Consider the following 17687-nt stretch of genomic DNA (forward strand, 5'->3'; position numbering starts at 1 on the left):
TCTTTCCCTTCTGAGCTTTTATATGAGCGCTTTTTCTTCCAGTCCTTTGTGGTAATCCAGATGCTTGTGCTTTTTTCCTCCTACACAGCAGATGGAGATGGCATAAGCCTTTTGATGACTGCTTTCTTCTTTTTACATAAGTTTTATGAGCTTTGACGGGTTTGATAGTTGGATGTGGTAGAGCCTGTAAGCCCTGTCCAGCAGGTGGTGCATTGTTATGTCACCAGAGGTTATATATCTTTTAGGGATTATTTTTTTTTAGTTTTTAATTTAATCTGGAAGGCGAGATTTACTGCATAATTGTAGAAAAGGGGAAGGCAGATCCTTCTTATGATTATTGTTATAATTCTGTTTCACGAACTGTAAGAATCATAGAATGGTTTGGGTGAAAAAGGACCTCAAAGATCATCTAGTTCCAACCTCCCGGCCATGAGCAGGGACACTTCCCACTAGATCAGGTTGCTTCAAGCCCCATCCAGCCTGGCCTTGAACACTTCCAGGGCTTCCCTGGACAACTTATGCCAGTGCCTCACCACCTTCACACCTTCACCTTCTTCCTAATGTCTAAGCTGCAGCTCGGAGGCAATTTTGCTATTTGAAGTTCTGCTTCCTTGTGTGTTGTTCTAGGCTTGTATCTTGTATGACAAATACTTGTTAAAATTTGGCATGTGATAGATGGTCATCTTCTACAGTCCAAGATTAGCTTCAGTAGGTTAGCAACTCTCTCTCCATTCCAGTATCTACTGTGTAATAGAGGGCAGCTTTTTGCTACCAGTTTGCTTCTGATCATTTTAACCTTCTTGAAAATTCTTACCTCATTGAGGTGAATGAGACCATTTTTCCACTTCATTGCTGACTTGGGCCTACGTAAATTCATCTGTTTTACATTTGTTTCACAATTTGGGGTTTTTTTTGTTTCGCAACTTGGAGCTCCATTTCACAACCACAAGGCTTGGAGGCGTATTTTGATGGGTTCAGTAAAATAGCAGTAGAAAATTTTTAATAAAAGAGGGGGAGAACCTTAGTCTCTGCCTAGCGATTTAGGTAGTTGCGTGAGAATGGTAATGAACTGCATGTATGATACATCTTACTGGAAATGTAAAATTTAACATAGCTGTTACTTAAATTACTTTTGGCTTCTCATTTTTTTTAGGAATATCTTGGTGGATAAGCCAAATGATCAGTCCTCAAGATGGTCTTCAGAAAGCAATTATCCTCCCCAGGTAAGCACCTCAATCTCTGCCACTGTCTTGTACAACTTAGTATGTACTGGAGTTTTTCTTTGAAATGTAGGCTGTTACTATTTATCTTGAGTCTTTATAGGCTACCTTCTCTGGGTAAAATGCAAGTTGTTTGTACATTAGGTGTTTACATTTCCAGCAATTTAGTTATATTCTTTCAAAAAATGTTTTTTTTTGCAGGGGAAGCTTCGCATTTCATCCTTGACAATTACGGTCGTACTGGAAATAATCTAACCTTATGGTTAGATTAAGCTGCTAATGAGGCATGCAGGTCTCCCTTTGTCAGCACTACTGGAAACTGTTGTAGATTGCTGGCCTTGAATCCTAGATCTAAGGAGCTTTTATTTGTTTCTCCTAATAGCACATTTAAAAATGTAGACTCTGTTTAAAGAGACCTGAGTGTCACCTCTTCTGCTGGTTAAGCACCTTATTAAAATAAGATTTGTACTGATTTTAGCATCTAATTTGTTTTTTCACTATTAATGAGTTTGTTAGATTATCCAGAAATGGTCTTTATTCTTTTATTTTTTTCCATCAATGAATGTCTCTTCCTTCTCTTTATCCTAGTTCTATACCTTATTACTCTTACTGTTTGATCAGCTTCTATATTCTTATGCTGGTTATTTACAATTTTTTTTTGTTTAGAACATTGATGCACAGCTGAGCGTGTTGCATAGTATCTCTCTCATACAGACTTCTGCTTATCTACTTATTTAATCCAAGTATTCCTTATGAGTTAAGTCTCACAGTATTTTTTTCTGGGTAAATCTTGCTATGTTGCTTTGAAGGTGTGTTAAAAATCCATAGGCTTAGATTGGTGGCTCCCTGAAGCAGTAGATTGTCATCCAGCTTTCATCTTGATTTTTGTGATAGTGCTCTATAATGTTGTGTGTGTAAAAGTGGTTTTTTTTAGGAGGAAAGGGAAGTCCTATTTTTTCCATTAACATGTTCCGTAAACCTGCTTGTGAAGTCTATTAATTTTTATCCTCTTGATGCCTTGGTTTATCTAATGCTCTTTGATTTTTTTAACATACCTGTATTTTTATGAAAGACATAAGAGTTTAGTCCATAGCCTGAAGCAGTTTTAATCTATCTAGGACCTCTCGATTGCAGGGTAATAGGTATTGAGCATTTGTTGTATCCCAGTCTGTGCCATCCTCTACTTCCTCTCATGCAGGAAGTGTTTTTTCTTGAGTGTCTCCTGTTGACAAGGCAGAGTTGGCATGTGGTGTAGCTTTGGACTGGGTTTTTCACCTGAGGGGTGGTCACAGTTGTTGCTAGAAGTTGCTCTTTTGTTTTTTTTGAGCCATCCTGAGTATTTTGTACTTTTGAAAACCTGATTCTGGATTGAGAATACATCTCTTGCAACTGGATGCTTTAGAGTATTCCCAACTTATCCTTAAAGCCAACAAGTTGTTCTATGTGTTATACTCGGGCATGTAGATGAAGCAGGGAATAGAGTGGTAGACTTCTGCCCAAACAACATGAGTTTGTTAGGAATATGTCTTCCAGTAATTTTATATGTATTGATCGTGATCTGAATGAAGGTGTTGCTGCAGAACCACTGAATCCCAACCCTGGAGAACTTGGCATTGCCCCACATGCAAAACAAGTTGTTTAGACCAAACTTTTTGATAAGAGAGAAATGAATTAACATTATCATAGATACACAGATGTATCTCATCTCTGGATCTATATATATACACCCAGATACCCAGATCTGAGGTCCTTTGATCTGTTTGCAAAAAGTTAGTCTTCATAATGGCAACTGGGATTGGCAGGCCAGTATTTGAGTTTTATTCTGTTAAAGACAAAACCAACAGAAGATATGTCTATCCAAGTGGAAGAGACCATCCAGCTGGATTCTTACCTGAATATCTGTATCCAATTGCGAGAATATAAAATGCTGTGTAGTTGCTCATAAATTCAGCAAGTCTGAGCTTGCTGAGCATCCTGAGCACTCAGTGAGGGAGATGATGTATTTGTAGTGTCTCTAATATGTACTTTAGCTAATTCTCATGCTACCGACTTGAGTGTTTAATTATTCATGTAAACATATTGTACAGTGTAATTTCTCATTTGAAAAATTAACTGGAAAGAGGGAACAGGGAATTAAAATTTGCAGAAGAGGCCTGTGTGCAAAGAATGCAGTTTTGGCTATTTGTATATAGAGAGAAACAGATTAGAAATTGCTTGTCTCGTACTTGACAGAACAACTTCAAGTTCAGCTGCATTTTTCTCAGAATAGCTACTTCTTGTACCTTGCCCATTGAAAGACTGCCACATTTTCATTCAAATAAAACTTTTATACAGGTTTTCTGCTTTTCTGTTCTTGCAGATAGCTGAAGTTTTCAAGGTGGATTCTTAGCCTGGGAAACTTCAGTTGAAATAGTGGGTGACCAAATTATACGTGTGGGGAGGAGAAAAGTTGTGGGAAAGGAGTTGTTAGAAGTTGGTTATTTAATATTTTAAAAATTATGATAGATACATAGGATGCTTAATCCCCCCCCAAAAAAACCCAAAGCAACATCATGTATCCTATGGAAAATGAAGTTGCAAAACATTTTGTGGCTCGTGTGTGGGCATCACATCAATTGGTCACTTTTGTGGTGACGAACTTGTTAAAATGTGTGGGTGGTCATAATAGTCCGGGACAGGAAGTGAACTCAAACTTGTTAGAATAAAGCTCTCCTTGTTTCCAGCTTTGTTAGCTGAAACTAGAGCTAAGACACAAGGGCTAATGTCAGTCATGCTTACTGGAACGTGCCGTGTGGTATTTTAATAAACTCTGCAGCCTTAATCCCTAGTGTTTGTCTCATCAGTGTGTCTCACCTTAATGTCAGGGTTTAGTAATTCCCTGCTGAGGTGGTGGTGCTGTGTTGGCTTAGAGGTAAAAATATGAGTGAGTCCCTAAACACTGATTTATTCCTTTCCCTTATTGGGTGAACAAAACTTCTCCAGGCACCTTTTCTTACAGAGTGTTCCTCTTGCTAGGATGAGAATGAATCAGAAGAGCATAGCTAAAAATCTGAGAGTGTGTTCAGTAGCTCAACATAGGTGCATGTTTTGCAGTAGTTGTGCACGGGTCTGTGTTAAAACTTTTTGAAAAGGCAAAGAAAATTAAAATGGAAGCCTAGACACTTGAAATGCTGCCACGTGACTACATTTAGTAAAGGATTTTTTGAGCTTTATGGATATGGTGGAGTTAAATATCTTGTGGCCATGAAAGCCACCAGTTGGTTATGAATGAGTTCCAGTGAAACGAAATACATATGACAGCTGTTTTTTTGTTTATTAAACTAGATAGCTTTCTTTAGTCTTGAAATAGAATGACCCAGAAATTATATATTCAATAACAAACCTGTTATGTAGTAACCTATTCAGGCAGAAGAGGGCTGATTGTTCTATTTTTGAACTAGTTCTAGGCTTACATGGGAAGTGTGAAGCAATAAAGCTGGTAATGCTGAAGACCATGTCCTTGTCATAAATGTTCATCCTGATGGCTCCAGTGGTAGTATGACTTGGAAGACTGCATGCAAAAGAACATTTAATTCCTTTGAGTGGCTTGATTAATGTGTAGAAGAAAAGGATAAATGTTTATTTAGCCACAAACTTAATTGCTAAAGCAGTGGGTAGGTGGACAAGAACGGTCCCTGTTGAGTATTTTGGTTATTTTGTGCTGTTTTGTTTTGGTTTTGTTTTTTTTTTTCACATGCAGTACAAGTTTCAGTAATCCCTAATAAAAAAAATGTTTGAGCAGAAGTGGTAAAGAAGATACAATTTAACACTAGTTACACTGGCAGCTTGCATAGTGCAGTTTGGGATCTGGCCCAGCATATTTAATGTGGAGATGTAAATTTTGAACAGTTAAAGAGCATATGGATAAAGTTAGTGGCACTGTCCAAACAATCGGTTTCAATTTTGCAGCTGAGAAGACCAGTTTTCCTTTCTTGATTTCCATCCTGCTGTGTAGATTGTATCAGGAACTAATTTAAAGTACATTAATAAAATTTACACTCAGTTGTGTGATGCAGAAACATGCATATGGTTGTCATCAATTGGTAGCACAGACCAGAGCCTCAAAGAAGTTTGAAATTTTGTTGCAGCTTCCAGTGTGACAGGACTAGGTTGGCTTTTTCGGATGTGCAATAACCAGCTGTTAAGGTGCTGAAGTGCCGTACGTGACTTATCTGCTCTTCATGCGTTTTCGCTTCAAAATGTGTTTAATCATAAACCAAGTTTTACTTATGTTTTGTATCAGCTTTTTTGTAAGTCTTGGAATTTGAGGTTTAACAGTTAGGCTGAAATTTTTGCTCTGCTACTCCAATTACTGTATGTGTGCCATGCCTCTAATTAAATAAATCAGCTCATAATTTGGCTTTTTTTGGAATACTTAGTGCATCTTTGGAGGTTAAATGTACTGATGTTGCTTATAGTGATAGAATGGCAAAGTGTCAAATATCTTGGTATTTGTCTGAAATCTCAGACTTGTTCCCTCCAGGTTTAATAAATCACTTGATCTTATGTAAACTACTGTAACATCTTTTAAAGCTGTAGAGAATAGTCTGTCAAAGCTGAAGTCCTGGAAGCAGTCCAAAAATAACCATGCAGCCAGCTGTTCGCTGCTCTTGAGGCAACTTACGTTTTCATCATCAGTGAGGTTTGTAGCCAGTCAGTACCCACAGTGGCAACAGTGTGTATATTTGCAGGTAAAACTAGAAAGTACATCTACATGTATTATCTTACAATGTGTTTGTGTAGGTATTAAAGATATAAAAATGCATACATAAGTACAGGTATTGAGCAAGAGGCTTTAAAGCAAACATGTCTTTTGTTTCCATATCAGTCAGAAGATAAATTCACAAAAAGGTTCTCTTAAGCTTTTGTGTTTACATTTTCTGTTACATCCCGACTGACTCAGCTGGTGATGGGATATATGGAAGGAGGGCTGCAGGGTTCCCTGTTCATAGGTTTAAGAAATCACTGCCAGCCGCGGGGAGTAATTGCCATGCCTTGCTCCCTTTTAGGCCTATATGCCAAGATAAATGATTTAACTCCAGCCCTGGATTTCTCTCCCTTAATTCAGGGTTAAAAATTGAATAATGCAGGATTAAGTTTGTGCCAAGCTTTTGAAAATCTCGTGCGGTACCTGAGGAAGTATCCTTCATGACCCAAGCATTAGGTTTGTGATTCCAGCAAGATTAAGAATTGCAGTTGCTGATGCTGGTAGCCTTAGCTTCACTTTTTCAGCTTTGGGAGAAATCTGCAGGGAAGAAATGATGGTGTAGGAGGAGTTCTGAGGCGTTGCTGTGTACTGTCTGTTCTGCATGGGAATTTTGGCAGTGAGCTGTGCCATATATCAAGTACTGCCGTGCTCATTACAGGGCCATCCTTTTGCTCATTCCTTCATTTTCTCTGCTTAAGAAACTCTGTATAGAACTTTGTTCTTTCTGAACATACTTTGTATACTTCTGACATACTTTGAGAGAAAAGCATAGCTTACTCTAGTTAAACTAGTGAGCTTAAAACTGTATGGTTAAAACAGTGAGTTCTGGCATTAAGATAGATGGTGTTCAAAACTTGAAATTTTTCATCAAGAAAAAATCATTTGGAAAAGCACCAAAGCATTCTTCTGTTGTATTCTAGCAGTGCCAATACTGGTTTATTTTCTTAATTCTGAAAAAAACTTAAGTCGCTGGAAACCTCTTTGGCAGTAAATCTTCCTTACTCTATTAAGAATAATAATAATAATTATTCTATCCAGTCTACCTGTAAATGCTATATGTCCAAATAATTTCTTTTAAGCTAAGCTTTTTGTCAGTGTAGTGAGAACCAGCTGTTTAACATCACACATTTATCCTGACACTCACTAGAATGATCTCAGCACTGCTCCTAGATTGAGAATTAGTTTCTTTATGGAGCCACAACAGAAAGATTTGAGAACTAAATGGACAGGAAAATTTGTGCTGCTTCTCCCCCAGAAGATACTCTTCTGGGTTAAGATTGTCCTACTGATGGAGCATGCTGCATGCAAATATCCTACTTGATGTCAGTAAAAAGACTTGAAAGGAAAGACAGAAAATGTTGAATGGTGTCTGGTTTGGCAGTGCTGCTTCTTGGAGGAGAGGGCCACCAGCAGTGCCTGCAGTGGGAGATGTCCTACAGCGCCTTAGTAATCTGCTTGTACTCCAGCCTCAATCACAGGGTTTTGTAACCAAAACCAGCATGATGAGTAATTTTGATTCTGCACTTTGTCTTATTTTTCTGTGGTGTATTGCTTATTTCTGAGAAGTTAAGGAAGAGAATTAAACACATTGGTTTCAGGTGTAAAACTTGATGTATTCTGCAAAACAGGATGTCACCAGACTCCCTCCAAGACCTGTTTTGTAGGGGAGGGTTAAATAAACTTGATGCTCAGTGGTCCCTGTTGAATGGTGCAAGCACTTCCATGCATATACTTTTCCAGGGGAACAGATCTCCTCCAGTTGTGGTGGTGAAACTGGTAGCTGGGGCCTGATTGTAAATAATCTGACAATTTGTACACTGTGGGGGCAATGTCTGTTTAAGGGGGGAGCAAATGTTCACAAGGGATAACATTTTCATTGTTTTAGGAACAAACAATTTATTACCAGTTAAGTGGTTTGGTTTTATTTGAAATGGTTAATAAGCAGTTGGTTCTTATGTTAGCCACACATTAAACTTAGTCTGTGTTCAGTGGTTAAATAGTGTCAGCCTAGAGAGGAAAAGTAATTTGATGTTCTCTTAGCCTGTGGAACATACTGTGTTTATCTAATTGTGTATTCAGTTTAGGTTTCCTTTCAGACTGTAGTGGGTGTTTGAATCATCACTCTCTGTAGTTTGATCATATTTACAAGATTTCAGGAAGTCCTGCGTCCAACTTGAAGGAATGTATGTAAGCCCTGGATAGAAATGGTAGAAATCAGTAGTCAAACCAAAACTTTTTTCCTGGATAACTGGATAAATTAATAAAAAAACCCCCTTTGCTTCATTCCAGGAACAAAAGGGATAATGTAATAATCGGGAGGAATAATCTTAACTTTCATTCTTTGGCTTTGTAAACTGATTTTTTGAAGGCTGTAGTGCTTTTCCCTTAGTGAGTTTTGCAGCCTAAGCTTTAATGTTAAAATTCACTGTTCTCTCTTCCACAGTATTTGATTCTGAAACTTGAAAGACCTGCCATAGTCCAGAGTATCACATTTGGCAAATACGAGAAGACACATGTCTGCAATTTAAAGAAGTTTAAAGTCTTTGGTGGGATGAATGAGGAAAACATGACAGATCTCTTATCCAGGTAAGATGTGATTTCATCTGCTATGGTAACCATAAAGGCTGGACCAAGATGCTCTTCCCCTTTACTCCCAGGCAGACCAACAGCTGACAGTGTAATAGAGCTGTGGTTGTGATCCTGCAAATAGCTGCCATTGTGTTTATGGCCAGGCCAGAGAGTAGCAATCCCAACACTTGCTCCAGGAAGCCTTCCTTATCCTTTTCTAGCCACAGAGGGTTTGTGGAGAGTGAACTCTTGGAAATTTGGAAGAGCTGAGAGCAGGGTGCAGTGTTGCTGGATTGCAATTCCTTCCTTCTTTATGCTTGAGGCACAAGAAAAATTGTTCCTCAGGTGGGAGTAACTTAAAGTACCTTTTAAAAGCCCAAGTGACCTGCCTGTGTCAAGGACCTTATTACAGCTGTGAAAGTCTGGACTGGTCAGCTGCTCTGCTGTTCTTCAAATGGATAGATAAATCAGACAAGCACACAGAAAACTGTTTTCCTTTGTTTAGTTTGATTTGGTAGTTGTACTGTCAGGGACTAATGAAAGAGCCTTTTGGCTATTAAGCTATACAGATCTTCTGAATAGTTGCAAGAGTAAATTTGCAAGGGCCTTTTAAGGACTCTTCTGTTTCAGAAAGAGAAATTAGATTTAAATATCAAGGAGTACAAGCAAAATGAGTAGCAAGAGCTAGTCTATTTTTAGCAGCCTACAGAAGCAGAGTCAATCTCTGGGGAATGTCTGGGTGTACTTCATCTGTAGTCAAGAAAAATGACCATGGAGGAACAAGGGTAGTTCTGTGTGGCAGATATCCTTCAAGACCATATAGAAATTAGTCAAAACCCTTCCTGCCCTTTAGCCCTCTTTAGATAGAGCAATTTTAAAATTTGATTTATTGTTGCTAGAATTATGGGGAGAGGTCATAGTAGCGTAATAATTATTGATATCTAATGTCATTTCACTTGTACTGAAGTGTAAGAAAAACTTTCCTTTTGGGACCTGAATTTGCATCTTCAGTAAAAAGGGACTTAAGATTTCTGATAACTTATACTAAATATTTGATTATTTTTTTTTGCCAAGTTACGCCCATAAACGGATCACAAAGCACTTTGGCAGTGTGATAATTCTGAGAGCTGGTCCATGGCCCTGTTAGAAACGGAAAAGTGCAGTTCAGGCAGATTACTTGCTGAAGTCGCAGGGCTACAGGTGCAGGTGAGCAGCATTGATCCCATGTCAGTTCCCTCTTGAAACCTCTGGCCAGTGCTGCCTCCTAGGGAGATGAGATGGTGGTTAGCAGCCTAGGCTTTGGTCCAGCATGTGTACTTATGATTCATAGTAACGTGAACCAAGCGTCGCATTTCAGGCATGACGTAGATTGCATTTATTAATTACCTAGTCCTAAAATACAAGGTAAGATTTAGTAACCTTATTTATTTTTTCCCACAGTGGCTTAAAGAATGATTATAACAAAGAAACATTCACCTTGAAGCATAAAATTGATGAACAGATGTTCCCCTGTCGATTCATTAAGATAGGTAAATGCATTTTTTCAGCATTCTGAGTAGAAAATAACTTCTTGTGCCAGTCTTGGCACTTGTGACTTCATTGTACCTCAGGCAAAGTATCCACAATAGCTGTTCCATTTCATGATCTTTTAGTCTGGTTAGATCAGAACACAGTGAAGTCCTATTACTAAGATATAATAGCTTCATAATTTAAGTCCTGGGGAATGAAAGTGAAATACAGTAATTTTCATAAAAAGAGTCGTTGAGTCAACTAATTGCTGGAGGAGCTGCGTACTGTCCTACTATAAATTGCTATATAGAGCTTTAAAAAAATCATTAAGGTAAATACTGGTAAAAGTTTCAGCATTGGCAGCCCTAGAGTTTGGAAAAGGTTGGAGTCTTTTGGTCTCAAACACAAACTACATGTTGCTTGCAACATGGAGAGCGGCAGCAAAAGCCTTCCTTGTTCTCTACTTGCTACACTAATCATTAAGTCTCATCTCTGGCTAAAGATGACATACAGGGGCAAGAGGAGAACTGTGTGATGATTAGACTTCTTTCTCTTGTGAAGGTTGCTGAAGAGGGTGCTAATGATGGCTGGTTACTGTGACTTGTGATAGGAGTAGTGAGGATCTCTTCCTTACTTCTTACAGGCCAGAGTGAACAAGTGTCTTAATAGTGGCTGTCAGTGGTACTGGTTGGATTTAATAAAAAAATTTAGAGCATTGCAGCTTTTCATAGCTCAGTAAACATCTTTCCCTTTCCTTGTCAAAGAATGAGTGGTTTTAAACTTGTTGTTTAAGGTTAAAAATAGAGCAAGAAAATAGTTGCTGAAGAATGAGATAAGATCCTGTTGACTAATTTAGATGAATTTAGGAGTGTTTTGTAGTGTTGGGCAGTTCCTTTGCCAAGACTTACACGGTAGGAGCTACATAGGGGCTCCCTTTGGAGCCCTTTGCCCTGGTGTCTTCTACACAGCTTTCTGAGTCTCCTCATGTTTGCCTGAGAATTTGAAAGCTTCAGGCTTGGGAATCAAGTAGGCATTTGTATGCCTTAAACAGTGGTGGTTCCCATTCTTAGAGCGGAGAAATTGGTTGTTCATTTGGTTTGTTTTTGGCTGCTACTTTTGTGGAAGCATCTGTAACATTTGGCTTTAGGAAGCCTCAAAGGGAGCAGGGGAATAGCTGGAGTTAAAGGCTGACTACATCAGGAAAATTAAATTGATTTTTGAAAAAAAATATTCTGAAGCTTCCCACATTAGGTTTTTGAGAAATGTTATTTTTTCAGTGGCTTAAAAGCCAGCAAGAAGCTACTGCAGGGCTAAAGGGATGAATGGAAAGATTAATGGCTACTTCTCTGGATGTATAAATTGTCTTCTAGCAAGAGGTGTTTTGATGTTATGAAGTGTAAGTTTAAAACTTGTTAGGAAAGTGAAGTGCTGAATAGCTTCTGCTACCAGTTTTTTTTCTCTGTTGTGTGACATATGTAGTATTGACAGTTACATGGCTTGTTTTGTTGAGATGGGTTCCTTATGTTGCATTTCTGTGTTATATATATCAATATTAGATTTGTCTTTAACTGTCACTTGTTCACTAGATTGAGTTTAATTTCCTTTTTAACTCTCTAGCTTTTAGTTTCTTGAAATTACCTACTTTGAAGAAGTTCCTATGCTAGGACAGAAGTGAAAATGGTATTTTCACCAAAACCTATTAAAACTGCTAGCTGATGGCTAGCATGATTTTGTTTATCAAGTTGTGAGTGTTTTTTGCTGTGAAACAACTGCAAAATGATGTTACGAAATTCTGTTATTTTTCAGATTCACAGCTTGAATATGTTTTCAGTTTGTTAAAATTTCCAAGCTGCTGGCCAAAGTAACTCAAAATTCGAAATACTGTGCTGTGTTCCTTGTCATGCTGCCAGTAAACATGAGACCAAAATATGCCCTTTTGGACTTGTGGAGACTGACACTGCAAAGGTTCCTGCTATCAGTGAGGTTTGCATATTTGGGGAAGGCATTAGTTAGTTCAGAAGTGACATGCATCAGGCGTTTACTTTATAATTCTGCAGATAAGTGTACTGACCTAACGCCAGTGAGGTTTATATGGGGGGATGGGGCAGGAGGAACGTGATGCGGGTAGATCTGTGAGAAAGGAAAATACTTCCTACAACTTCCATTGCTCATGTATGAGAGGATGTTTTCAGTCATAGGAAGCAGAGAGAGTAACTTCTCTCTTCTTTTGTCAAGACTTGCACTTTTCTTAGTTTAACTAGTTCAACTTCAGCTCCTTAGTACTGAAATGGCCAGTTGTGCAGGTTTTTTACTTACTTGACAAGTAATTTTTACTTTTTGTGTAGTCTGTTGTTAAAGAATTTGAACAGGGGGAGAAGGTATTTATCCAGGTAAAATACCAAGGAATATTCTTGTTAGTGTCTGTGAGCTTTGTTTCTGGCTCTGTTTTTATGGTTAATCCAAGCAGAGATTTGTTTTGTACTGTGTCCTTGAAAGCAGAAGGTGGTGTAAAGACTGATTGTTACGAAAGAGGTTGAAGAAGTGCTGGCTGTAATTCCCAGGCCAGTTTGTTACTAGCATGCGAGTTACTAACTAGGCGTCAAGAATTTTAGGCTTTACTGCTTTTGAGCAATACTGGCTTTATGGATGTTTCCTGCATTTTTCCAAATGTAAGCTGTTGTGTGTGTTTACTTGCCTGTACATGAGGGGCATGGGAATTAACTTGAGAGGGGTATTTGAAATTAGGTATTTGAAATGACTTTGTTTAATTCCTATGGTACTGTCCCCTCTAGCATATAGGGTTATAGACCTTGTTTAGGTATAGCTTTTGATTGTTGAGAAATATCACTTCGAATCATCCTTGTGTGAGTAAAGAACTGTTTATATTACCTAAATGCCTCCTGCTTCTGTTGAAGGAATATTGATGATTTATTTATGTGTTTTTTTCTCTGCTGTTAAAGACAATGTGCTGTGTCACATCTCTCTGTGGAATGACAGCTCAGCTGGTCTGAGCAGCTGTATGTGCTTCAGGATGGATTGCCATAGGACATGCAGCAGAAAGCCAGGTGGAGGTGTCTTTTTGCTAAAACCTGGAGGAATGCTATAGGTTAAGGCTTCAGATTCAGCACCTTTCATCATAGTGTCTTTCTACCTCAAACATAGGTGTGTGTGTAAAAAAGTGACATAGCAAAGAGTGGACAGCCTAAGGTGTGGCCTCTGCGACTGTATTGCAGGATGGTATTCACTGTTTTTCAGAGAGGGACAGTTCTCAGCTCTTGAAGAGACTCTAGTAGGTTTGTGTCTACTTAGGCTGTGGCATGAAGTATGAAGTGGGCGAAGGGAAGGATAAATATAAACCAGCAATTGTGAGACCTGAGAAAAGAAACACAGTTGCACCCAGGATCCTAGACTGCTGTTACCTCTTTGTGCAAAAACAAAAATGAGATTCATGTGTCACTGTGATGAGTAATATTTATAGCTGTTTGTGACTATTGCTGCTTCCTTGCTGTACTTGGTGTTTCCTTCATCCAGGTCCAAGTTGAATTGTAGCTGCTCTAAAATGGGATTTGTTTAAATAGCTAAGCACACCTGTGGAGGCCTCAAAAATAGAGGGCAGAGCAGAGGATGGCATGTGTTGTCTTTGTAGGACCTGGGAGCCAGGGAAGATGTTAAAAAATGGGGAAGTGCTCTAGTAGGACACACAGTCTTTCCTAACTGGAACAGAAATCACGTTATCATTTCAACCCTTCTGTTTTGTTGTTTTTCTACTCCTGTGGAGTAGTTTAATAAGATTAGATTCAGTTTTCTCTGAAAACTGGGGGAGCATTTACTTTGCATCCTCTATACAACTTAATGACTGTGCTTTCCTTAAAGTAGATAATTGCACCATGAAAATCTTGATGTTAAAATCACAATTTCTGGTGTTTCATTTCCTCCTTGTACACAAGACATCTTAAGGCTCTGAGGTAACTTGGGAGAGAGTGAAAGTGTTAGCAAATTGATGGCCTTGCATTTTTTTTGTGTTGATAGCTACACAGGATGCTTACACATGTCCCAGTACATCTCTTGGTTTGTAGTTGGCTACCAAGATAAAGAGGGTGAATTGTTAAAATTTTCTGGGATAAGTTGTTGGTGTAAGTTCTGAGAAGAACTGTTAAAAAAGAGGTGGATGCCTCCATGGTTTTTGTTTTTTTTTTCTGAAATGAAGTGGGAAGATGGTAATACTTGAGTTTAGTTTTTCACCCAGTGAACTGTTATGAAATTGCCCTTAAGTTCACCATTAGGAAACCTATGGTCTTGGTCCGTTTGAGGTGGTCTGTGGTTTGGTTCAGTGTTTCAGAGCAAGAAGCTGATGGATAGGCTTCGAGTCTTCATAGTTGAGCAAATGCCAAATTTAACTTCGGTTTGATCTTGGTCTGTGTTCAGGTCAAAAGCGTTACCTTTAGATGTGGTATTTTGTCACTTTGCTGCCTTAATGGTGGGATACCAAGGATTAAATTTATCTGTATACTTGGATTTAGAAGTAATGCTTTATTGTATTAAGGTACTATATTGGCAGCACTCGTCTTGCTCAGAGGACAAAACTAAGCAAGAGGTTTTTTGGGCAGCGTGTATTCAATGTGGACAGAAGACAGATGACTCTTGTTTTTTTCTGACCAGTTTATTTCTCTCTGGTCTTTATAAAAATGCACCTTCTAGTAACTGCTCTGAAAGCATCTTGCTCTGTATGCTGAGCAATCAAGTAGGAAGAAACTATTTGAACAGGTTGATTGGAGAGCTGTAACATATGAAGTACCTACTTATAGATATTAAAATCACTTCAGAAGTATCTTTCAAAGTCTCTAGATTGTTTTTAAAATTCTCTTCTCCTGGTAACAGCTCTCTGAAGTTTTCATTGATAGGTTTGTAGAAACACCCTTTTAAATTTAGAGAATCATACATTTGAACATATGCTTTGTGCCCAAACATTGCAGAAAATAATATATCCAGTTTTAAGTGTAAATACTGAAAAGCATTTAAGAGCTCAGTAACAACTACAACAAACTTTGGTTTTTATTTCCTCAAAGAGTAGGTCAGAAAACCCTTAGTTCAACAAGTTAATTTTGGTGGTATTTTATAGTGGTTTGAGAGACGAGCAATTTCTCTGTGGCAAAAATAGTTTCTGTAGAAGGGAGGAAGTAGTGAACTCTGTGCTGGTGCTTGTAGCTACTCATTGGTCTCTAATACTGTCTTTTCCTGTTTATCAGGTATGGTCAAATAAGAAGGAAACAAAAGTATTTGAAATGAAACCACTTGATTTCACTGCAGTTTTATGGAGTCAGAGGTCATGTAGTTTTCTGGGGGTTGAAGTTGCTCTGAAAAGCAAAACCAAGTCTTAACCTGCAAATTAATCAATAGTTCAGCACTGTAGATGTTAACACAGAGTGATAGAGAGGCCTTAGGTGAAAGGCTGTACTGTGTTTCATGGGTCATTTAATATTTCAAGTATGTTTATTCCAATACACAGATAAAACAGTGTTAGCCAAAAAGCTGCACAGGTTTGAGCTTAGAAAAAGATATATAAAAAATCTGGATACAGCTTTTAGATTGGAAACTGACAGTTTTCCCTCCCTCCTCCACAACTTGCAGATGTTACTAATTTAGTGAAAATGAAAACACCCAAGATTCTTGTCTTCACCATTAGGGGAAATAATTGTTGCTGACAAATGTGCAAATAACTGTACTATGAGGAGCAAGTGCTGTTGCTAGTATGCTTGTGATTCCCACCCATGTCAAAGCTTGTTGCCTCTGAGCTGTTTTAAATGATAGTATTTTTGCTCCTTTGCTTATAAGCAAGCTTCTGCTTTGTCATGTTCTGCTGTATTAATATTGCTTGGCACAGGTTGATTCGCACAACTACTTTAACATGATACATTTGGTAATTTTTCTAAGCTTACTTAAATGAACTAGAACTTAATGTCAAATCAGAAATACTGAATGTGGTTTAATTGTCAAAAGCTTTCTGTGTATAGCCTGGTAGGATTAATGCTGTGGTTGGTTGATATTCATGCATACTTTTTCTTCTTTTCCTTTCTTCTCCAGTTCCACTCTTATCCTGGGGACCTAGCTTCAATTTTAGTATCTGGTATGTTGAACTTAATGGCATTGATGATCCAGATGTGGTCCAGCCGTGCCTCAACTGGTACAGCAAGGTAGGCCTGGATTTTAGGTACCTGTTTGTTTGAAGATTTGAAGTCTTGGAATCTTCTGAAACTTTTCTTGCTGGAATTACGTGACCTTCTCATTGGGTATCAGATATTAAAATAAGTGTGCATAGTTAAAACTCAAACCACATGGCTGACTTTGACTAAGAGGATCTTTTTTGAGTTGTATCTGCTTGTTCTCTTTAAGAAAAAACACAAAACACCTTCAAAAAAACCAAAAACCACCACCAAAAAAACTCAACCAACCTACAAAAAAACCCCCCAAAACCTGCTATGCAGACATCACAAGAAAAACAGAAGAAAGCAACAGTGAGTCAAAGGGGACAATGCTAGTAAAATTCTGTTTGCATTGGAAGAGAAATTAATCTTAATGAAACTAGCTTCCATTCTCCCTCTTCTTTCCTTTTGATTAGTCATTCTTTTGCCATACCAGTCCTGTAGAGCTACATGTGAACCTAGAGGTTTTTGGTTTACACATGCAGCTTTTGTTACAGGTTATAACAATGAGCCTTTTTCAAAGAGGATCTGTGTTAGTGTCTTTCCTGTTGCAGCTCCTTGACTTCCTTGACTCTTACTGTCTCTTTGCTGAATATTCTGGATCAGAAGGGAGCTGATGCCACTGGACTGTGAGATGAGATTTATGCTATTTGTCACTTGGATAGACAGAAAGTTCAAAGGATTCTAAACATTATTTTTATAAACTGTATTTAATTGAGTACAACAAATGCCTCTCCTGTGGGAGGGAAGTGCACTTTGACAACCAGAATTCATTTTTTTGCTGCTTTTTATGCATACATCTTCTGGAACAATTAATGAAATTCATATTGTGTTGCAGAGGTGTCCTCACCAGATGAATAAGACTGGGTTAGTGGAGCAGCATATCTCTGCTTCCAGAAGTAAAAACTTAAAAGGAGATAAAGATTTTGTCTGGTAGTACTGGGGCTCCCTCGCCAATTTATGGTCCTGACAGTATTGTAAAGAAGCATTGTGACCATGCTTTCTGGCTCATACACAGTTATACCAACAATGCGAGCTTCTCCATGGAGGACTTAAAAGCGGCACTAACAGTCTCAGAGAAAGTTGTCTGTAGCTGCTTTATGATTAAAGTGGTATTATGGTCATTAGTCTGCTGTTTACTGATGTCCAGTTCTGGGAAGTCCAGTTGGCGTTAGCAGCTGCTAATGGTTTTGTGTGCTCCTTTCTGCTGTCTCTGCACATGGTGGTGTCTCTGGCATTTTTTACCATTTGCTGCAACCAGGGAACTCTGATTCAAATGTTTTTTTTGGTCAGGAGCCATTTCATGGTGATGTCAACATCTGTTTTGTTCAGTCTTATCCCATGGAATCAACACTTTTACATGGTCAGCGTGTATGTAGTGGCAGCTTCTTCAAGGGGTGCCAGCATTGTTCTTCTAAAGCTTAGAGCCCTAAAACAGCAAGG

The 17687-nt window shown here is 38.4% G+C and overlaps 1 protein-coding gene across 1 annotated transcript in view; it reads left to right on the top strand.

Moving 5' to 3' along the window:
- The window catches only part of MKLN1 (muskelin 1, intracellular mediator containing kelch motifs), an 86309-nt gene that overhangs the window by 663 nt on the left and 67959 nt on the right, over positions 1 to 17687 (top strand). Inside the window, exons 2-6 of the mRNA XM_009998106.1 lie at positions 628 to 668; positions 1154 to 1223; positions 8411 to 8553; positions 9976 to 10064; positions 16126 to 16235. Of these exons, the coding sequence (XP_009996408.1) occupies positions 628 to 668; positions 1154 to 1223; positions 8411 to 8553; positions 9976 to 10064; positions 16126 to 16235 (453 nt within the window). The remainder of the gene's footprint in view (positions 1 to 627; positions 669 to 1153; positions 1224 to 8410; positions 8554 to 9975; positions 10065 to 16125; positions 16236 to 17687) is intronic.

This window comes from Chaetura pelagica, unplaced genomic scaffold (assembly GCF_000747805.2).
Source record: "Chaetura pelagica isolate M959 unplaced genomic scaffold, ChaPel_1.0 scaffold224, whole genome shotgun sequence".
Classification (NCBI taxonomy): Eukaryota; Metazoa; Chordata; class Aves; order Apodiformes; family Apodidae; genus Chaetura; species Chaetura pelagica.